This window comes from Alosa pseudoharengus, unplaced genomic scaffold, assembly GCF_046254945.1.
Source record: "Alosa pseudoharengus isolate Yale_2024_CS ecotype anadromous, Long Island Sound unplaced genomic scaffold, YU_APseudo_1.1 YU_APseudo_1.1_scf_13, whole genome shotgun sequence".
In the NCBI taxonomy this organism is placed as follows: Eukaryota; Metazoa; Chordata; class Actinopteri; order Clupeiformes; family Clupeidae; genus Alosa; species Alosa pseudoharengus.
In genome coordinates, this window is record NW_027468598.1 from 11,651,291 (window position 1) to 11,672,162 (window position 20,872).

The 20,872-nt window shown below is 42.8% G+C and overlaps 2 protein-coding genes across 2 annotated transcripts; both read left to right on the forward strand.

Moving 5' to 3' along the window:
- The first annotated feature begins 282 nt into the window (after positions 1 to 282).
- On the forward strand, positions 283 to 10,967 carry rilp (Rab interacting lysosomal protein). Its single transcript, XM_076282153.1, has 8 exons — positions 283 to 1,062; positions 2,902 to 3,025; positions 3,833 to 3,954; positions 6,612 to 6,794; positions 7,157 to 7,326; positions 7,516 to 7,638; positions 7,976 to 8,074; positions 9,382 to 10,967. Exons 1-8 carry the CDS (start codon positions 712 to 714, stop codon positions 9,512 to 9,514), a joined length of 1,305 nt encoding a protein of 434 aa, XP_076138268.1. The 5' UTR covers positions 283 to 711; the 3' UTR covers positions 9,515 to 10,967.
- A 383-nt stretch (positions 10,968 to 11,350) lies between these two features.
- Positions 11,351 to 19,509, forward strand: scarf1 (scavenger receptor class F, member 1). Its single transcript, XM_076282155.1, has 11 exons — positions 11,351 to 11,724; positions 12,281 to 12,342; positions 13,700 to 13,801; positions 14,243 to 14,777; positions 15,288 to 15,506; positions 15,768 to 15,896; positions 16,165 to 16,268; positions 16,792 to 16,912; positions 17,186 to 17,310; positions 17,655 to 17,792; positions 18,155 to 19,509. Exons 1-11 carry the CDS (start codon positions 11,462 to 11,464, stop codon positions 19,300 to 19,302), a joined length of 2,946 nt encoding a protein of 981 aa, XP_076138270.1. The 5' UTR covers positions 11,351 to 11,461; the 3' UTR covers positions 19,303 to 19,509.
- The last annotated feature ends 1,363 nt before the right edge of the window (positions 19,510 to 20,872 follow it).

Below are 20,872 nucleotides of genomic sequence, written 5' to 3' on the forward strand. Positions count from 1 at the left end.
ACCTAAGCTTAAAACATATTACACGCAAACAGTGTTTTCTTATCAAATGCTCATTATTCAGTGTTGACAAAGAAAATATTGAACTCAATGCATGTTATGTGTACATTTCTTGTTTTCTGCTTTTCACATTAGAATGCAATTGCCCTCTTATTCACATAGCGTCGTAGAGATGTAGGCAATGGAACGGTGGTACAATTTCAGTGCTTGCGCCTTTTCTGGCCCAGATATTTCTTTACGGTTGACCGAGCAAGCGAGCTCAAAGTCAGGAACACGTGCCAGAGCAACGAACTCAAGTAGCATTGGTCAGGAGAGAAGGAGGGTCCAGTTAAGGAAAATAAGCCAGTGAGAACAGATTCTTTATGCACGATGCCTTCATTTCTCTGGACACTGTAATCTCATATTGCGCACATTTACGCACGCTAGTGTTGCACTTTGTATTGCGTCGTTTATCATTCTAGCCAGGAAGCACAAGCTTCTGCCTGAAACGTCACGGTGATTTCCACGCGCTGTGACTATCACACCGGACATTATTGGAGACATGATGTATCCATATTTAGTGAAAGTGTTTTTTTTCTCATGTCGGTATCAAATGTCGCGTAATTGTTGAAACGCATTGGTCACAGCGCCTTTTTGGGCACAACATGGCATATGCTGACTAGTTAGGCACGGACAAGTTTCGATTCCTAAACGCGGATAGCTCCAACGACCGAAATGGAGATGAGTTGTGAGAGAATAAGCGACCACAAACAAGAAAACAAACCAAATGGCTGTCTGGAGAGGACATTTTCGAGTCTCACGGTGGACGATGTGTATGAAATTGCCAAACTTATTGGATCCGAAGTGGAAAAACTTATTGACGGTTATGGTAAAGACAGTGCCGAGGGTCTAGTTCCTAAAATTGTTAAAGTATTAGAGCTACTGGAAAGCTTTGCTGCGAGAAATCATGCTCTTAAATCAAGAGAGGAGGAACTGTTAAAGGCATTTGAGACGCTACAGGTTCAACAACAGAAGAAACAACGCGGGATCAAAGAATGTGAGGAAGGCAACAACACTGAAATACTGGTAAGACTACCTTGTAGCATTGTAGCTAAAGAGCTAGCTAATCCCTTTTAATGTCACCTACTACCACTTTCAGTTTACGTTATCTACGTGGTCTGCTACAATAAATTTGGGCGTGTCTACTGTGAAACATTAATGATACAATATTTCCCTAATGACGCGTTGTTTTGCAACATTTGTTTAGTGAAATACTGACTGCAGCGATGGTACACAATGTGCTGAAACGAATCGCTGCGTATGGTCCTGTCCCGTTCACAGTTGTTATCCACGCAATAACATATACTTCACATACATATTGTTGATATTTGCCATGCTTTATGCACTAACGCTGGTTCTTGTTCAGAAATACTTTCAAGATGGTGGTCTCCTCAAGCATGCAATGCCATGCAATTGCCATAGTGAAATTGCCATAGTGAAACACTGTTTAGGCTACCTTGTTATGTAATAGGGTTGTGTAATACACTTGATGTGGAGACGAATGCAAGTTTAAACACATTATTTCAAACTAGCCTGGGTAATTTTAAACACTAATTGATGACAATTACTCAATTTTGTGCCGGTGTTGTGTGCCTTCTGGTTTTTCCCACCTACTGGTTTCCTTGCGCGTACTCGCGTTGCTCACCACAGCTGCAGGAGTTGTCAAACATTCACAAACAAGTTGTTTTACACGGATTTGAAGTCGCATTTCATATCTATCCCATGATCATGAAATACGCACACCTACAATGCAACAAATACGCACACCTATGAACCAGATCGACCTATTTAGCGCATTATCTCTTTGAGCTACTCCAATTCTTTAATCACCATTATCAAATCACCTATCAATTAATAACGCAAGCAACACCGTGGCAACATTTGTCTTGCATTAGGTGACACAAATGGTATTGCCTTTAAATTATCTTATAACTCCTTGTCTGAGTGACTACCAGGCCTATGGTTTTGAAAAGTCAAATGTTCCCTGACAAAGACATTCGAAAATTAAGAATGTTTATTGATTGTTTTATCGTTTCTTCTCTCGCATTTAATTTCTCAGAAGTTATGTCTACTAGGCCTACAATAACGTCATCACCAAATACATCTTTTATTTTTAGTTGATCAACCACAAAGAGTAGCACACTGTGCACAGTGCACTGACGAGCGTAGCAGCCCAAGGTAACCAGTTGTTTTAGATGAAGGGCAAACACTTGTTTCAGATAGCCTGGACAACATGTTACCTGGGTGTTGCCTACGTTATTAATTGATGGTAGCCTACAATAGTTAATTGTATCGCATAATAGCCAGGTATTAGTTGGCTCAGTGAGTAGGGAATCAGGCTGGAGAGAGTCAGCATGCATGTGTTGCTTTTGCGGGATCGAATCCAGTTTAATGCTAGCTTTAATGTAGCCGAGCGCTCATGGCGTATGAAAAGCAAACAACTTGTTTGTGAATGTCTGACAACTGCTGCAGCGCATGCACGCGCAAGGAAAACAGTAGGTGGAGAAACCAGAAGGCACACAACACCGGCCTACTATTAGATTTGTGTGTCGGACACGATTACTATTTAGGTCAAGTGGCAAAGTTCTGAGGCGATGTGTAGTGGGGTTAGGTTAGATCCGCTTGGCCATGAAAATCATTATTCAGCCAGACCTTGATGTAAGTGGAAAAACAAGCAATTTATCATTCCTTGTGTGTATTACACTGTGTATAAATGCCAAACCATTACTCATCATCTTTTCAAATTAAGCCAAATTGGATTTAAAAGACCTAGCAGAAATAGTGTATTTTTTCCACATTAACCCACTGCCACCATGCCACTCTGCCTGAGGTGATGCAGTGTCCATGATGTCTGTCCATCCACAGGAGTGGCAGCAGAAGGAGACAAAGTGGCAGAAACAGATGGAGGAGCTGCAGGAGCAGGTGCACCAGCTGCAGGAGGAAAACAAGGAGCTGCTGGGCCAACTCCGGTGCACCCACTCTCATGAAGGTGTGCACGATGACCTCGATGACTGTCATGCCATTATGCACTGTCACTATTACTGTGTAGCTACACTCATATTACGTACTTGATGAGTAGCATCAGGGAACGTGCTGGCGGTTGGTAAAAAGAATGCCAAAATGTTTCCATTCCAAAATGTGCTGATTCCATTTAGATTATGATTATTGACCTTCAACATGATGTATTCAAGTTAAACAATTGATCAAGTGCAATACAGGCCTACTTCCTGTACACATGGTTGGAGGAGACAAACTCAAATATAACTTCCCATGATACTTCACTCTTTCTCAATAGGGCATTGCATTGACATTACTGTATGTAATTTGAGCTATGCCAAAACAATGCCTACACTATCTCTTCACTTCTGTTCACAGAATATGAACACTCACATGTTTGTAGAGCATTTGTAGAGAGAGCAGAGTGAAGTGTGATAATTGCATTTGAACTGTTTCGTGAGGGCCTGACCTAGAAATGCTTGTTTTCTCATAGGGGCATTTCTAATTGATTTTACCACCCTGCATGTTTTTTAATGGAAATTGTATTGACCTCAATTAATTGTGGTGGCTGAGGTGTCCTGGCCTGCATTGAATTACATTTCATTAGGGCAGCATTTTAGCAGTGGATGCTTTATTTTACTGCTGGGGAGTTTTTGCCTGTGCTGTGTATCTTCAACTCAGGCATCCACCCAGCCAAATTGGACCACACCTTGTGAAATCTCAGCATTCTGAGGGTCATGTCCTGTGTTTGGTGTTGCCGTGTGATTTAGTTGTTTGTTTGCTTGTGTTCCGTCTCCAGACCGTGTGCAGCGTCAGGAGCGTGAGGTCATGTTGAAGCTGAAAGAGGTGGTGGACAAACAGCGAGATGAGATCCGTGCAAAAGCTCAGGAGATAGCCTCAGTGTCCAAGGAGGGGGAGGCGGTATGGTTCTCTTCCTTATTGTCTTTGTTCTTTCTGTGTTTTTGGACAGGTGCACACACATACTTCCTCATACACACACACTTTCTCACAGACACTCTTTCATCGACTCCCTCTATTTGTTAGCCTGACGAGCCAGACCCACATTAAAATTTAGGGTCTGGGCACTCACCGTTGTGCTCAGTCCGAGGGGCGGGATAATCGGTTGTCTTTCAAATTCCCTCTGCACGCAATAGGACAGCGCTATGAGTCCCATGCATTTTCCCACCAGCAGAGCTAGTTGGCTAGTTCAAACTTTTGGCAACTTAAAAAAAGCTTAACTCGTGTTCGCCAACAGCAACATCCATCTTCTTTGTTTTCAAGTAGCAGGGAATTCAAGCCAAACCGTTGCAACTCTGCCATCAATCATTATGTTAAGCCTCCTAACGACTCTATACACAATTTGATTGGCCAAGTTTAATTTTTCGAGCTCACAAGCCAACAGAGAGTTGCTAGACTAGCCCTGGCAGCAAATGTAATTTGCTGCCGCTAGGGTGCGTCTAGATTTCTAGGCTATCTATTTGTCTTTCTCTCTCTCTCTGCCTCTCTCTCTCACACACACACACACACGCACACACACTCACACACACACAGGCAAACAAACAAGCAACTCGTACTTACATCAGTGAGTACCATACTTACGTACCCCATTAACCCTTAGAACCCGATTGACGACACCCTTTCTTCTCTGTTACATTGCTCCGGAACTGTTCATCGTAGCGAGATGATGCCTTTATTTCATGACAGAGCAGAAGTGGGGCTTTCCAAAGAGACTACACACTTGTCTGTACGATCAAGTATGAAAATTAAAAGAAATCATGAAATTAAATCAAATTGCATCATATTTACAGTCTATACTTCTCTGCGTTCACCTGCGCACCCATTACTCTCGTTTGAATTACTCGCGGACCCGTGATCGGATAGATATGCCATGCATGTCAGATGAAAGAGGAGACTCAGAGCTATCATTTGATACCAAGTACATCCTTCTGGGTTATAAAACAGATGAAGTGACAGCAAAATAATAACTTCATATAGCTGGACTTACCCCACGTTTTTGTCTGTTCTTGTGGTAAAGCATGTTTATTATCCAACGCTATCGTGTGTTTCTCTATGGCAAAGCATGTTGATAATCCGGTTTTGAGATCCTAGCAAATTCCTGCATGGCATCCAATTCAAGGCTCATATTGCATACCAATTTGTTCAACAAAGACACACCTTTTTTGCCTTTACTTTGTTCATGGCAATGCAGTAAAAAGTTGAGAATCATTATGAGTGCATTCACCATAGGCACGCAGGCTAACACGCAACCTCGGGTCAAATCAGGTCAGATCAGTTCGTGTCTCAGATATAGAGCACAGAAAGGTCATTTTTCATCACTAAATAAAAAATGGCATTTATTTCCGTAAATTACACACCACATATTTCTGTAAATTGCTCAGCCCCAGAGTATCCCTCCAACATGGCAATTATATTGCCCGATTCAGGACAGTCTGCCCTACACACACATGAAATGCATGTAGAGCTATGAGCTTGCTGTGGTAAGATACATGTTGAAATATAATCATTTTTATAATACGCTTTTTATATTTTAATTCTTTAAAAATCAAAATAAAATCAATGCTAGTACTAATACATGAAATGATCTGAATAGCCTAGACTCTGCTGAAAAAAAACAATATATAATATGTGTGTGTGGCTCTTACAATGACCAGAATAAATCCTTATGAATAAAGGTAGTGAAAATGCCCTTAAAACAGCTTAGGATACTAAGGGTTAACAAAACCATTGGTCATATTTACTGTCACTCAATGGAGCTTGCCAGACCATCACAAGGTCAAGGTTTGCCATCTGGCACTGTTTTGTGTGAGTTCATCTAAGCAGATGCTGTGTTGAAGCTCATTATGTGGTTTATGGCACTGCCAAAGGCCTTGTTTTGAGACACACCTGCAGAGAACAACATGTCTGAACAAAAGTCACATTCGTTATGCTCTCTGCAATATGCTTCTGAAGTAAGGCTCTGTTATGTGGCCAAGACAGGTGCCTCTCATGCTCTGAGATAATTATATAGCTGTGGTGCCAGGGGCCTAATATGTCCTTATAAACTTTATTACTTTATCAACAGCACATTGCATGTCTGGTTAACGGTTTCATCATTGATTAAGTTGTAAGTTATGTGTTTTTTTCATTTGCTTCAGCAATATTAATCTTAAATCATTGACATGTAATGTTGAATCCCACTTTGAATGCCTTGACTTGTTGTATTCTTTTGCATTCAAACTGCCCCAATATACTTCAAGGGGGTGTTTTATAGTGTTGCACAGTGCACGGATATAAATTTATCACAACCATGGAGTTAAATATCTTACCACCCGCTACCATCGAATTGATACTGACCAAGAATAATGTTTTAATAATTTTTCATAAAAGTTGTATACTATGTTGTCAGTAAAAAAAAAAGAATTTGTTCCATGTTCTATTGTGTAGGATTATTGTATTACTGATGTTTTAATGTTTTTGCTGTGGTACCGCTTCAGTATTTGTATCAAAATACTTAGGCATACCATCATATCAAAGTCATAATTCCAGTATCATGACACTGCTTGTGTGTTGCTGTATAGTTGCAGGAGCAGTTGGACCGCTTCATGAAGATGAACAGCGAGCTGCGGCACAAGCAGAGCGTCATGCAGGCGCAGCTGAAGAGCGCTGTGGAACGCAAGGCCGACATGGAGGCTGACCTGTGTGAGAAGCAGAAGGAGATTGAGCGCCTTACCACCCAGCTGGACAAGGCCAGCACCAACATGGTCAGTAGAGTTTATGGAGTGTGTATGTGTATATGCCTGTGTCTCTCTGTGTGTGTGTGTGTGTGCCTGTGCCTGTGTGTGTGTGTGTGTGTGTGTATGTATGTGTATGCCTGTGCGTGCGTGTGTGTGTGTGTGTGTGTGTTTTTGAGTGTGAGTGTGTGTGTGTGTGAGTATGAACTGTGAATGCTCTATTTGGTGTGTTGCTTTTGAAATCTGTCTACCAAGTTTGATTGGGTCAACAACTTTCAGTTTGCGAACTAATGATAATTTGAGCATGGCAGTGGCTCTTTCATTTAAGCAATGGAAATTGATAGAGATAGCCTCATTGAAACAATTACCAAACTATCTCCTTCTCTCAACAGTCCCCCTTATCTACGCCAACTATCGATCTCACTGACAAGATGATCATTGATCTCAAGGACCCCAACCGGCCATGCTTCACCAAACAGGAAGTGAGGGACATGATTTTTGAGCGCAACGAGCTGAAGGCCAATCTCTTCCTGGTTCAGGAGGAGCTGTCCTACTACCAGAGGTGAGGGAATGTATTCAGTCGTTTTTATCTGAGCTGATGTTGTGGCTGGCAACTGTTGTGGAAATGCCAATATTTTTTGCCTTAAATAAAAACTTCCCTTCACTTAGGTCACTCTAATGTCTGTGTGTGTGTGTGTCTGTTTGTTTGTTTGTATGGGTGGGGTGTTTGTATGCCTGTTTACATTAACAGGGAAATCTTGAATGATGAGAGGTGCCCAGGCTTCTTGCTGGCTGCAGTGCGCTCTGCCATAAAGAAGCAGAGAACTGTCATCAAGGCCAAAATGTTGGGGGTCCACGTAGACGACTGCAGTAGGTGGGTCACAAGTTACAGCTGAACTCACTTGAGCTGAGGTAGTAGAAACATGCTGATTCAGTGGCTTTTAATGTCATACTCTTCTCCGAACTATGAGTGTCTTTTTCTCTCCCTCTCTCCCTCTGTTTCTCACTTCTGTGTGTGTGTGTGTGTGTGTGTGTGTGTGTGTGTGTGTGTGTGTGTGTGTGTGTGTGTGTGTGGGTGTGTGTGTGTGTGTGTGTGTGTGTGTGTGTGTGTGTGTATGCATACTTGTACACATGCGATTACGTACTTGTTTGTGTGTGTGTGTGTGTGTGTGTGTGCATGTGTGTGTTTGTGCTTGTATGTGTCTCTGCAGTGATGAGGAGGATAAAGGTCCATTGTTTGAGAACAAGGACGCAGACAATGATGGAGATTGTACTGACAGTAGACCTCCAGAATCTCGCATAAGAAACCTGTAAGTGTTTGGAAGGGCAAAGGTTTACAGGCACTGACATTTTATGGATAGTAGCCATTGAAACTGTCATAAGAGCCAATATTATTGTCTGTAAAACTTTTTATAAGAACTGTACTGTATTGTCACTACTGTTTTGTACAGCTTTTTTGTTAATGTTCTCATGGTCCTTTTGTGCTATAAATGTTTCAGAATGCAAACATACTCAGGTTAGTTCAATATTACCAGCACTCAGGTGGTTGTGCAACTTTGATAATCATACTTTCTTTGACAGTTTGTAAATTACGAGGCACTATCAACATTGTGGTAAATTCCAAACTACAAATAGTGGATGTGGATACTTACCTGGTTTTTAACAAGTTTAATCAATTTGATTTTTTAACTGGAATGAACCCAATAACAAAAAGCTGTATTTTCAGCCCACTCTTGATATTTCTGTAGTAAAATCCAGTAGATGTGTCAAAACTATAACATCTTTCATCTGTTGAAAAAAAAACTAATTTCAGCCATTTTAAATCCATTGTAAACTGCAAATATTCGTAATAAAATATTCTTAACATAATCTTAACCATGCTAAAACTATCATATTTAATAGTTTTACTGTACAATCACCAGATACAGTAAATATTGACTGTTTATTAACAGACAGTGTATCAATCCATCATTAAAATCCATCACTAAAACTTTGCTTGATAGTCATTAAGGTGTACTGTGCCAGTTCATTTCTTGGCAGATGATCGTTAGGAAGCCATAAACAGGGTTTTTCCTGGCTCAGAATGAAATGACAAAAAACATTCCTGTTGTTATTTGTACTGTGTAATAGCAACCTTTAACATTGGCAACAAATCATTGTTAACAGTTTTGGCAAGTGGCAAAATATACCCACACAGGAAAACCTCTGTCTTCTCACATCTCTCTTAGGCTTCTCTGTTGAACAGCCTGGCCCAAAACTCAAACAAGGGCATTTAGAAAAGAGATCTTAAACCAATTAACAGAAATGACAGAGAAGTGCAGTCTTTCTGTTATATGGCTATATTGTAATAGTGACATGTTTAAACACGCATAACATACCCGGTACACTGTTATGTGAACAAGGTTCAATCAGCCAATGTTGACAACAATGCCCAGAAGTTATGATGTTTTGGGTCAGTGTCAACTTCTGAAGTAATGGGGTATGCATTTCAGTGTAGCTGCCAGTGAAATATTGCTTTCTCCCCCACCTCGTTGACAGTCTTTTATCTCTTAGAAAAGTGTCCTTTTGTCTTTCCAAGCTTAATCTATGTCTGTTATCTCCTCTTTTCTCCTTTAAGGTTTGGTTTCCTGACCCGGTCGGGCAGCTACAACAAGAGCCCCAGCCCTAACAACGCTGGCTCGTCCTGGGAAATAATCGCCCCAGAAGACACGGAGCCTGAGGCGGGAGCCGAGCCTCGCCGCTCACCCTGACACCCTCCACTCTCTCCTCCTCCACCCCTTCCTCTCTGCCTGTTCTGTGGGGTCCACCATAATGTCCTGTCCAACACACTCTGGTTAGACACTGCAGGCAAGACGTGGGCCTATGCTATTCAAGGACTACAGTAGACAGAAAAAAAGGACTCGGCTTTTTGTAAAACCTTTTTTTGAAAGGTTGGTTTCTGTTGTCAATCTGGTTTCCACTATTACTGACATGGGCAGTATTTCAGGGGATTGTGATTCCCTGTTGGTTATTCTGAATGATTTTATGATGGTGTAGATGTTGTTCGACATACATTTGGTATTTACAACAAAAGTGTATATACTATATATTTGTTTTTTAAGTCTGCTCAAATTTTAGCAGCTATTTTTGTAGACATATTTTATTACAAACATTAACCAAAGATTCAAACAAGCATTGAGAGCAAACATTTCTAACTGCAGGTGTCATAACTGGACACAAGGGGGCATTGAAGCAATATATTTTTGACACTGTAAATGTAACATGTCTTCAAAAGACATTTAAATTTAACATCTAATCAGTCTAACCCAAGGCCATTTATATTAGCACATGTAAAACCATGAGCAGTATATATATATATACCATGTGTTTCTCAGTATGCACTTTGTGATGCCCTCCTGCCAAAATGTACAGATTTAGTTATCTCCAGTACTGTTCTTTTAACTCGAACTCTGTCCTTGATAATGCGCCTCCGTGTTCTGTGTTTAAGGTACAGTGTAGTTTTTGTTGTCAACAACTGAAAGTGCTTTTGGACTTACTATAATGATAATCTGGAGAAGACCACAAATATGATGTCAGTTAAAAACTACTGTAAATTGCATGCATTTCTGTTAAATGTGTTTACTTAAAAAATGCAAGCAAATGCACTAAAACTTCAGCAGCAGACACAAGAAGAGTGCATAAGTGAGCATCATTTTTGAATCATCTTATCAGAATTCCATCATTTGTTGTAGGCTCCGAAGCACTTTTCCTTTTCTTGACAACTGTTGAACATGTGACACCTTTAACATGGTTGGTGTACAAACATGATTCCATGTTGTAAGTGAGTTTTGTCAATAGGGCATTAGCCTCCTCTCTAGTTAGCGGTGGGCTGCGCTTCCTTTAGGTTTAGTGTGTGTATGTGAGGGAGAGAGAGAGAGGAAGTGTGTGTTTCCTTTAGGGGGAAATGAGAGCTCACACGTGTGGCCTCAGACATCAGTAAGAGAAGGGCAAGATCATAACTTCACATTCCCCCCTCCTTCGAACTTCAGTGGTATTCAACAATGACAAAATATGCATATAAACGTATAGATTATTGTACAGGTCTCTCAGTGGAGACGATGTGTGCCAGCAAGGATATGTTTCCTTAATGTTTTATTTTTGTAAGCATGTTTGTTTTCATGGGGAACCTTTGTGCTACAAAACCAAATAAAATTTTGAAATGGATTTCCATATTGGCCTGTTTGGTGTCATTATCTGCTGTGTGTGTGTGTGTGTGTGTGTGTGTGTGTGTTTGGGGGAAGGACGGGGGGGGGGTCACCCAGCTTTTTTAAAAAAGCTTTATGTAATTGTTACCATCTTGGATGTCAGTATTCGGCTGGGAAGCTGCTCTCACTAGAGGTTTGGATATCAGTCTTAGGTGGCCAAGTTCATTTCATCTCATTATCTTTCTTTAGCTGTGTGCGTTTAATTTGATCAATGTATATGTCTGCCAGACCAGTCCAGTCTTGTCCGCCTCCTTGACCTTTATGGGTGTGATGACTGGTGAGTGTGTGGGTGGTAGGGGCAGTGTTCTCTCTTCGCCCCCCTTGCTCAGCTTGTAAAAATGCTACTCGCCCCTTCCCAGAATTCTGCACTGTGATTGTGTCTTAAAACAGCACGGCGGCTTATTGAATAGGAGGAAGCCGCCTGCACTTCCCCAGGAAACTCGGGGAGAGGAAATGGACGAGCTTGGAGAGCACAGCGCACGGCTGGCCGAAGCAGACACCACAGGGAGAGAGAAAGGGCGACGAGGAGACTGTCCTTCAGAGACCAGGGCTGGAGAGAGGAGTGAGGGCCCCTGTCTGGAGGGCCGGTGGCTTGAGGAAGAGGAGGACATGGACGTCCGTCTGATTGGTCTTGGGCTTCTGGTCTTGGGCTGCCTCGGCTCCGGCTCCGCGCAGAAACTCTCACCGAGAGGACGGAACGTGTGCCTGGACCACAGGTGGTTTCCCAGAGCCACAGCTGCTCTGCTCTGCTTGCTGTCACCTTTTCTTTATTCCACCAGGGCACTTTCACTTCTGTATTGTTTCTCTTCCTTTAGATGGGTGATTTTAGTATTTTCAAACTGTAATTTTGTACAAAATGTGGCCAAGGAATGTTGGAGGAGTTTAGGACAGATTGTTTGTGTAGGAGGTTCCATTGCTACCCATAGGGGTCCCTTTAACTGCATGTTGTCTATTTGTGCCATCCGCCGCACTCTTGATTACTTTAACATCTGATCGAGCTTTCCAAGAGCTTTTCTCATGTAAATACATTAACATTTAGTCATTTGGCAGATTATTTTCATTCATAGCATTTTATAAGTGAGGTGCAAAGCAAGTAAACAGCTTCATAACGGAAGAGACGTAAAGCAAAGTGTAAAATGTCTCAGGTTTTTTTCACGAAAATGAAAGGAAAACATTTTTAAAACACTGACTCAAGACACTGACGCAGCAGATCAAATAGAAATGTGGGTTTTCTCTCTGTGATGATGGCACTTATTGTGTTTGTGTTTACAGGGATCCGTCCTCTCTAGTGTGCTGTGATGGCTGGCATCAGCAGGGAGACGAGTGTTCTATCCGTGAGTGTCTCTGCTTTCCCCGCTCACTCTGTCCAAATGTGCTTCCCCACCACATTTACTTTACACAGAGGTAAACAGAGGAGAGCTAGTTTCCTGCTGTCCAGTAGATGTCGGCACTGTCATCTGCTCTGTCTGTGTGTGTGTGTGTGTGCGTGCGTGTCTGTACATGTACGTGTAGGTGTGTACGTGTGTGTGTGTGTAAGTGTGAGAAAGAGAGAGATGGAGAGAGAGAGATAGAGAGAGAGAGAGAGTGTGTGTGTGCAGTGGCGGTTTTAGGTACGGGCGAACCGGGCGGTCGCCCGGGGCGGCATCTTGTAGGGGGCGGCACGAGCGCTTAAAAATAATAATAATAATAATAATAATAATAATAATAATAATAAACGTCGCAAAACGATTTTCTATTATCCATCACTTGTGTGAGGAATTAGGGAATTGGCGCCCCTGTTGCTCAGAAGGTAGGCCTACTGCACTGCACTGTGCAGAGGAAGGGGCGAAGGGAGGGGTTTGCGGGGGACAGTTCACCTCTGGGTCTCCTTAATGAAACGGGAAAGGGGGGATGAATGGGGATCCACTGTATAGTAGCCTACAACAGTCTATTAGTGGGCTAAAATCAGTCACACCTTGACTTTCTTCCAAACAACGCACATCTCATAATGTTATGAATGCAGACCTATGATTCCTGCACATTTAATTAACTGTGTGAAATGGCTAATAAAAATAGGTGACAAAACGATTAAGAGGTCACCCAGGTGAATTGGTTTGGTCTTGACTGTGGTCGCGAGTGGATCATGGGAATTTGTGGATTGTTGTCGACTGTCGAGTGCCAAACACGATGGACAGAAAGCGGTCAAAGCCATCAGGTGCCCAGTTCCAAAAAAAAAGAAAAGTAGAAGAGGAGAAACGAGCAAAGGATAAAGGTATGTAATGTCCTAATAATAACAGTATCATGTCATGAGTGAAGGGCTAACGTCAATGTTAATTGATAGGGCCTAGCCTAGTCTAACTTTTACGTTTGTTAGCCATCTTGCAATGATACCTATGCTTAGCCTATAAAATAATAATTCGGTTTTAACAAACACAACAACTAATTTCACCATGAGATGGATTATGCTTTGCAACAAAACGGTCAAAACCTCAAAAGTTCTGATTATTTATTTCCATCATTTTGGTTAACGTTGCTGTTTAAAAAAATGACTGTTTGAAAAAAAAGAAGATTTTTTTGTTGTTGGGGGGGGGGGGGGGGGGCGCTCGGGGGGATCTCGCCCAGGGAGTAATTGAGTCTAGAACCGCCACTGTGTGTGTGTGTGTGTGTGTGTGTGAACTTTGGAACTAAATCCTAGCATGACCCTGTGTCCAGCTCTGTGTGAGGGAGAGGGGGCCTGCCAGCAGGATGAGGTGTGTGTCTATCCAGGAATGTGTCGCTGCAGACCTGGCTACTTTGGCGCTCAGTGCAAAACCTGTAAGTGAGCAGTCAATTGGACCTGGCATGACATGAACCTGGCATGAATGGACCGGTCATGAATGGATCTATTATGAATGTTGAATTGGTGTTTTTTTTTAAATGAGAATTTTGCAAAGGAACGTTTTAAGTAGCTTTTTCTATTCATGTATTTAGATGCTTATGTGTCATTAGGCTAGGTAATAATAGAAAATGAATGATTAGGGTAGAATATGCTGCTGAGCTGAGGTAAACAATAAAACAATAAAAGTAAACACAATAAAATAAAAAAGTAAATATATGCCATACAAAGACACAAAGTGATATAATATATATGTCTATATTTAGAAATACTATTTTAGATGCTATAATATAGTATTTCTATATTTAAGAATGCTATAATATTGTATTTCTATACTGTAAAGCCTCATTGCTTCTCGCCTGCTATCTGTATGTATGCAGCCTGCCCTCCTGAGTTCTGGGCATCCGACTGCCGTGAGCACTGCTTGTGCCACCCAAACGGGCGCTGCCACCCGGCTACGGGCGAGTGCACCTGCCTGCCCAACCGGTGGGGTCCGCTATGCCAGCACGAGTGCATGTGTGGCCGCCACGGCCACTGTGACCCACTGCACGGCAACTGCACCTGCGATGAGGGCTGGTGGACGTCTACCTGCGGCAAGATGTGCCACTGCTTCGAGCAGGGCACGACGATGTGCATCCCATCGAGCGGCCAGTGCGTGTGCAAGCAAGGCTACTACGGCCAGAAGTGCAGCCTGCGCTGCAACTGCTACCTGTCACCCTGTGACCAGAACACAGGCCACTGCCAGTGCGTGAGAGGCTGGTGGGGGCCGGGCTGTGACCGACACTGCAACTGTGACCTCAGCCACGGGGAGTGCGACCCTAGCAATGGGGAGTGCGTGTGTGAGCCCGGTTACAAGAGCCCCGTGTGTCACGAGCCCTGCAGCCCTGGCTACCACGGCAGAGGATGCCTGACGAGGTGGGGAGACGAAAGCGTCTTTGCCACTATAATTGCCATTTACTGCGTTGCAATATCTCATCATAGACACAATTAGTGCTGCTATTATGCGTCATTTAAAACATTTTTTATCCAAAACCTAAAGGTAATCCAAAAACCCTTTCAAACACTACCAACAACCCTATTGGCACTATTGAAAGCTAAGTGGTGTCATCTGTCAATATCTGGCTGAGAAATCTTTTCTGGCTTTTTTGCCTGTTTGCATGAGATACATGGTTGCCTATAGAAAAACATACATCAAAATGTTTAAATTGTTGCATAGTGTTATGAATATAAACATCACCCTGTGTGCATTCTGTATGTAATATAAAATACAGTCTGTCTGTATTGTTTCCTATCCTTTGAGAATTAGTTTAGAGAGTAGACTAAACTAAACAGACTACATTTATGGTAGATCTCTAAGCCTGTTTTGAGGATCTTGTGTTAAGTGCATCACATGCGTAATTAGTGCCCAGTCTCCTGTCTGTCCAGGTGTGGTCACTGTCTTAAGGGCGCTGCGTGTTCTGCAGTGGACGGCTCATGTAAGGCCTGCGATCCAGGCTGGAACGGAACACGCTGTGACCAGCTCTGTCCCCTTGGATTCTATGGAGACCACTGTCGTAAAGCATGTCCAACTTGCAAGAACCAAGAGGCCTGCGATCCGGTGACAGGGGAGTGTTCTCACTGTAACCCCGGCTGGATTGGCCCCAGGTATGAAGAGAAAACAAACAGTATTTTCTTAGAAACTAAGTTATACTAAGTAATACTAACTTCAACATTGAATGTGTCTCATGTAGAAACAGCATCATCAGCCATTCTGTGTGTCCGATGAACCTCTATAATTACCACAGTGTTACACTGAGAAATGAAGGATTGTGGTACCAAAAACCAGGAGAGGAAGTAATGGTCACCACTTCCGTTTTTTACATTTTATTTTCACGTTGATGGCTTTTCTTGGTTTGACTGTTGCAGGTGTGACAATTTGTGTCCTGTGGGAACGTTTGGTGATGGCTGCCGCTTTCAGTGCAGCCCCTGCTATTATGGGCAATGTGACCCTGTAGCAGGAAACTGCATCTGTCAGCCTGGTTTCCAGGGCGAGAGGTCAGGGCCTCGTGCATTTAACACCTCTGTGCTTTGAATCTCATATTAAAACGAAATGTACTACAGTACTGTACTATACGGTGTACTACATTATTCAATGCTCAGTTACTGTATAGTATATTATAGCATATTACAGAGTGAACATATTTGCTAGAATGCAGTGTCCCATTGTGCCCTTGCTGTTCAGAAAAGGAGGCACCAACCAAGTGCAAATACAATGATTGTGAATGTGTAAGTTGTGTGTGTGTCTTCTTCAATTACCTTGCAGCTGCAACAGCACTTGTCCAGATCACCTCTACGGTGTGAACTGCTCGTCTGTGTGTAACTGTGGCGAAGTGGGCTGCCATCGTGTCTCAGGAGCGTGCCTCTACAGTATGTCCCTTTCCACGTTGCTGGTCACCACTGTACTTGTACAAAACACAGGAAACAGAGGAGCTGTGACAAATTGGGGTTGAGATATATAAAGAGTTTGGTTCCAAAATGCTATATCCTCCTTTTTAATCAATTTTACATATTGTTTTCAAAGTAATTTCAGTAGAACTTTAGTTGGGTATTGTTGTTTGATTTATCTTAACTCAATCAAAACAACACAACTGCAATTTTATTGATATAACCTGAAATACACAATTAAACGACATGACTTTTTAATGTTTTTGAAAATTGAGATATAGCTTTTTGGAACCAAACTCTTCATATTGATGCTCCATAGATGTTTGCCTGCTGTCCTGTTGAAGTGGTTACAGTATCTGGGATAGTCTGTTTTGCGCAAGCATAATTATGTTGAATCGTGCCCATGCATGCTGTTGTGGAGCTGGTAAAAGGCTGTGTGCGTGTCTGTGTTAATATTTGCGTGCGTCCCGTGCTTGCATGCATATCTCTGTGGATGCATCATTAGGCTCCCAGGCAGGTCTCATCGTGGGCCTTCTCATCCTTGTGCTGCTTGTCCTCATCGTACTACTCTGCTGCTGCTGCTGCTGCTGCTGTTCGGAAAAGGCTCCCACGGATGGAAAAGAGAGGTGTGGCTTAGTTAATACTCCTTTCATCTCTCTCTTTCTCTCTCTCTCTTTCTCTCAAACACGTACACAAGCATGCAAGCATGTTACCACAAGTAGCGTCACTGCAGTGTCATTATTGTGCATATGGGAACATCCCCCCCACCACGTGTGCATGCTTCTGTATGTTATATTCGAATACTTTAAATTTGTTTTTTGCATGAAGTGTACTATTCATAGATGTGCGTACGAGATTACCTATGCACATCTCTGACTTGCAATATTTTGACACCAAAGGGTTGCCGTGGGAGACGGAGGTCCTGCCTTGCGAATGAAACACCATGTGTACAGTGTGTTGGCTACTGTCAGCTCATCCATACCTTGCACCAGCTTGTGGACATCAGGGTTGCCCAGAGTCACAGGTCAGGTGTATGACACACGTGACACCGAAGCCACAGTGAACATTCATCAGTATGGGAGACACATCATTATTTAGTTGCCTATAACAAAGTAACCGGATGATTTGGGTTTAAAAGATTTGAGATGAAAGTATTTAATTTGACTCCTTTGGCTTTTATGAAAGTAATAATTTCATCGATGAAGTAATTTTTAAGTAGTGTTTACATACCTGTCTGTCATACCAAAGCTATTATTTCTGGTTTCAGTTCTCAGGGTGTAGATATCATTTCAAAGCCGCATATTTTGTTTTTAGATTGTTTATAGTTTAAAGATCTTGAGATCTGAAAACTCTCTTTTGTGCCTTTAGTGTCTCACCACGATCCTGAGCTCACGTTCAACCATAGCTTCATTGAGCCGCCCTCATCTGGTTGGTTAACAGACAACTCATTTGAGAGCTATGAGGGAGAGGAGGGAGAGGCCTTATACTGTGTTCCACCCAGAGAAGGTAGATTGGAACCCATTTTAATTCCAATGTCAATATACATACAGTGTGTAGTCCGTGTTGAGCTAATTCGAGCAATTTCTGTAAATTTTGAAAATGTTTACAGACAATTCCTTTAATGCTTGGAGGTTCCTTAAAATAACAGGAAATATTCTTTATTCATAGAAATAATTCAATATTTCAAGGCGAGGGAAACAATTGAGGGAATTGTCTGTAGAACTGTACAGAAAATGTACAAAATACAAAGAAAATGTACTGGCAAATTTCTTTCGTACAGATTTTTTTTTTACAATGTAATGACTGATGGTATGTCAGATCCACACTTCCTGACCCATCTTCTGCCCTGATCTTTGCCTCTTGTCCAGATATCTCCACTGTAGCGGGAGGGGAGTTCCAGGAGCTGAGCTCTAAGTGCAACATGTTCCCTGACCCGTCGGCCTTCAGCTCTGAGGACATGTCTCTGGCATTCGGCATCCCGCGCACCTCCAGCATCGCCAAGTCCAAGCGCCCATCTGTCTCCTTCGCCGAGGGCACCAAGTTCAGCCCAAAGGAGCGCCGTGGCTCGGGACAGGAGCTACCGGCTGTCGGCCGCAAGCCCAAGACCCCCTGGGGGGTCCTCATGGTCTCTGCTCTCCAGAGCCGGGAAGAGGGCGGGATGGACAGGGGTGACCAAGAGCCAGAGGTGGGTGAGAACTTCGTGGACGAGCAGACGACTGCGGAAGATCCGGACGATCCTGAGGCCGGGAGGTACGCTTCCGCACCCTCCCGCAGCACTCTCGCCGTGCCTGGGAGCAGTCGGCGACGTACACTGTCAAACCCGACCAAAAAGAACGCCCAAACACCGGCCCTGACCGGTAGCCACCAGTCGGAGGACGGGTTGGATAAGGTGACCACTGTGTATGTGACTGTGGGAAAAGCTTCGCATGGGTCCAAGGCAGAGACAAGTTCGGAGGGGCCAGTACAGGCCATGCTGCGCCGGCTGGGCAGCATCCAGAGGCAGAGGGAAGAAGGCAGCAAGCCCAAGGCCCGTGGAGAGGCCATCATCAAGCCCCCGCGGAGGAAGCTGGGAGCACGGGCCGCAGTCTGGGAGCAGGTGGTGAGTACCGGAGGAGGGGGGAGCCCCCCTGGTGCTGTGCCCATGAGGAAGCCCAGCCGCCGGAAGCACACAACCCTCAGCTCCCCCTGTCCCGTGAGCACCAACGAGAGCCCACAGGAGGGCGCTGCCCCAAAGAGGCCGCTGTCCTCCATTTTGAAGAGCGTCCCAGAGTGGGTGGCTCCTGCATCGCCGAGGAGAGACGTCCAGCTGGCCGAGCCCAGAGCTTGCTGCCCAGATCCTCCAGGAGAGGACGGGTATCTGACTGTGGGAACTGCACAAATTGCGACCAACCTGGGGGAAGTCATTGCCAATGAAGTCATGGTGGCCTGTGATGATGATGTACCAAAGTATGAAAATGTCATGCATTATGAAAGCAACCATAGTAGTACCAATTATGAAAATATCCATAATATCTGATTACATTTTACTTTTGCAAATTATTCTCCATTTTTGTCTCTTGGTACTTGGTGTCACAAAACTACACATATAGGCACAGATTTAACACAAGATGAGACAGCATTAAAATCTGTCTTGTAACACAGGTTTGTAAGTGTGATTAATGTGTATTTGTAATTTGTAATGTACCTCTTTTGACTTATGCCAAGTAAAAATGATTTAAACAGACTGTGGCCCCAATTCAATGTTATAAGGTTCATTCCATATCAAATCACCAAATTTGAGCAAAAATATACAGGTCACCCTTTCAGATAAATCTGAAGAAAATAAATTCAACATCAAAAACAAAAATCAAAATAACATCACTACCGGTAACAGTTTGGTGAACAAGCCTTTTTGTCTAACCTCTATAATCAGTAAGCCAGACTTTAAGTTTAATGTGATGTTTTATTGCATTCCACAACTTGGCAAATCTAGCATTACACTACAGTGTAATTCTACAATTTACAATCATATCCGATTTATCTTATTTAGGCTCTGAAAATGGTCATAGTTTTCAAACGTAAAAAAAGACCTTGCATGTGCGTGCACGACAACCCAACCCTCACGTGCACGTGATGTTCTCAGTCACCTGAGGATGTGTATGAATGACAAATGGATTTTCTCTGACCTACTTACATCAGAAAGTTGTCAGAGGTGTCAGAAGTTGTCAGAGGTCCTGCCCTACAACTCAAGTAGCGATATCTTAAACACTTTTTTACTGCCGTGAAATCATACATGATGTGTTCACTGTGTGCTCTGTGTGTTCACTAATTCACGGATGGGATAAATGCAGAGACCAAATTCCTTGTGGCCTATAAACCTGACTTACATTTACATTTACGATTTACCTTGCATGTGCGTGCACGACAACCCAACCCTCACGTTTCTGTTGTATGCAAATCTTTCTGCTGAATTATGCACGTGAAGTTATCAGTCACCTGAGGATGTGTATGAATGACATGTATTTTCTCTGACCTACTTACATCAAAAGGTTGTCAGGTGATGGAGGTCCTGCCCTACAACTAAAGTAACGATATATCTTAATAATTTTGACTGCCGTGAAATAACATGGCTCTCTATGACAGGAAGCACTAAAACCACATACAGCAGTGTTGGGCAAGTTACTTCAAAATCGTAATGTATTACTGTCATTTCAAAGTAATTTGTTACATTAGAATATTACTCTCTGAATTGTAAGGCATTACACTACTATTACATTACTTTTAAGTTACTTTCACCAAAATATCTAGAATATGGATTTGCCATTCTAAATGCAGTTTATTACGCTCAATGCAGCTTGCTCTTCCAATGGAGGGAGATGTGGTATAGCATAAATGACTGAGCTAGGCTTATAGTCAGGGGGCCTATGTGGTTTCTGTGGGTTTGAAATGTTAATTGTTGGAGAGTGGTTGGATTGTCTTTAGAGGTCATTGAACATGGAGAAAAATTATGTCTCCATTTTTTTTACCTGTTTCAACCCTATTTTTTTTAATTGTATATTTCACTGTAATTAACACCATAAATTTTGCCTAAATCACTGGCTATGTTC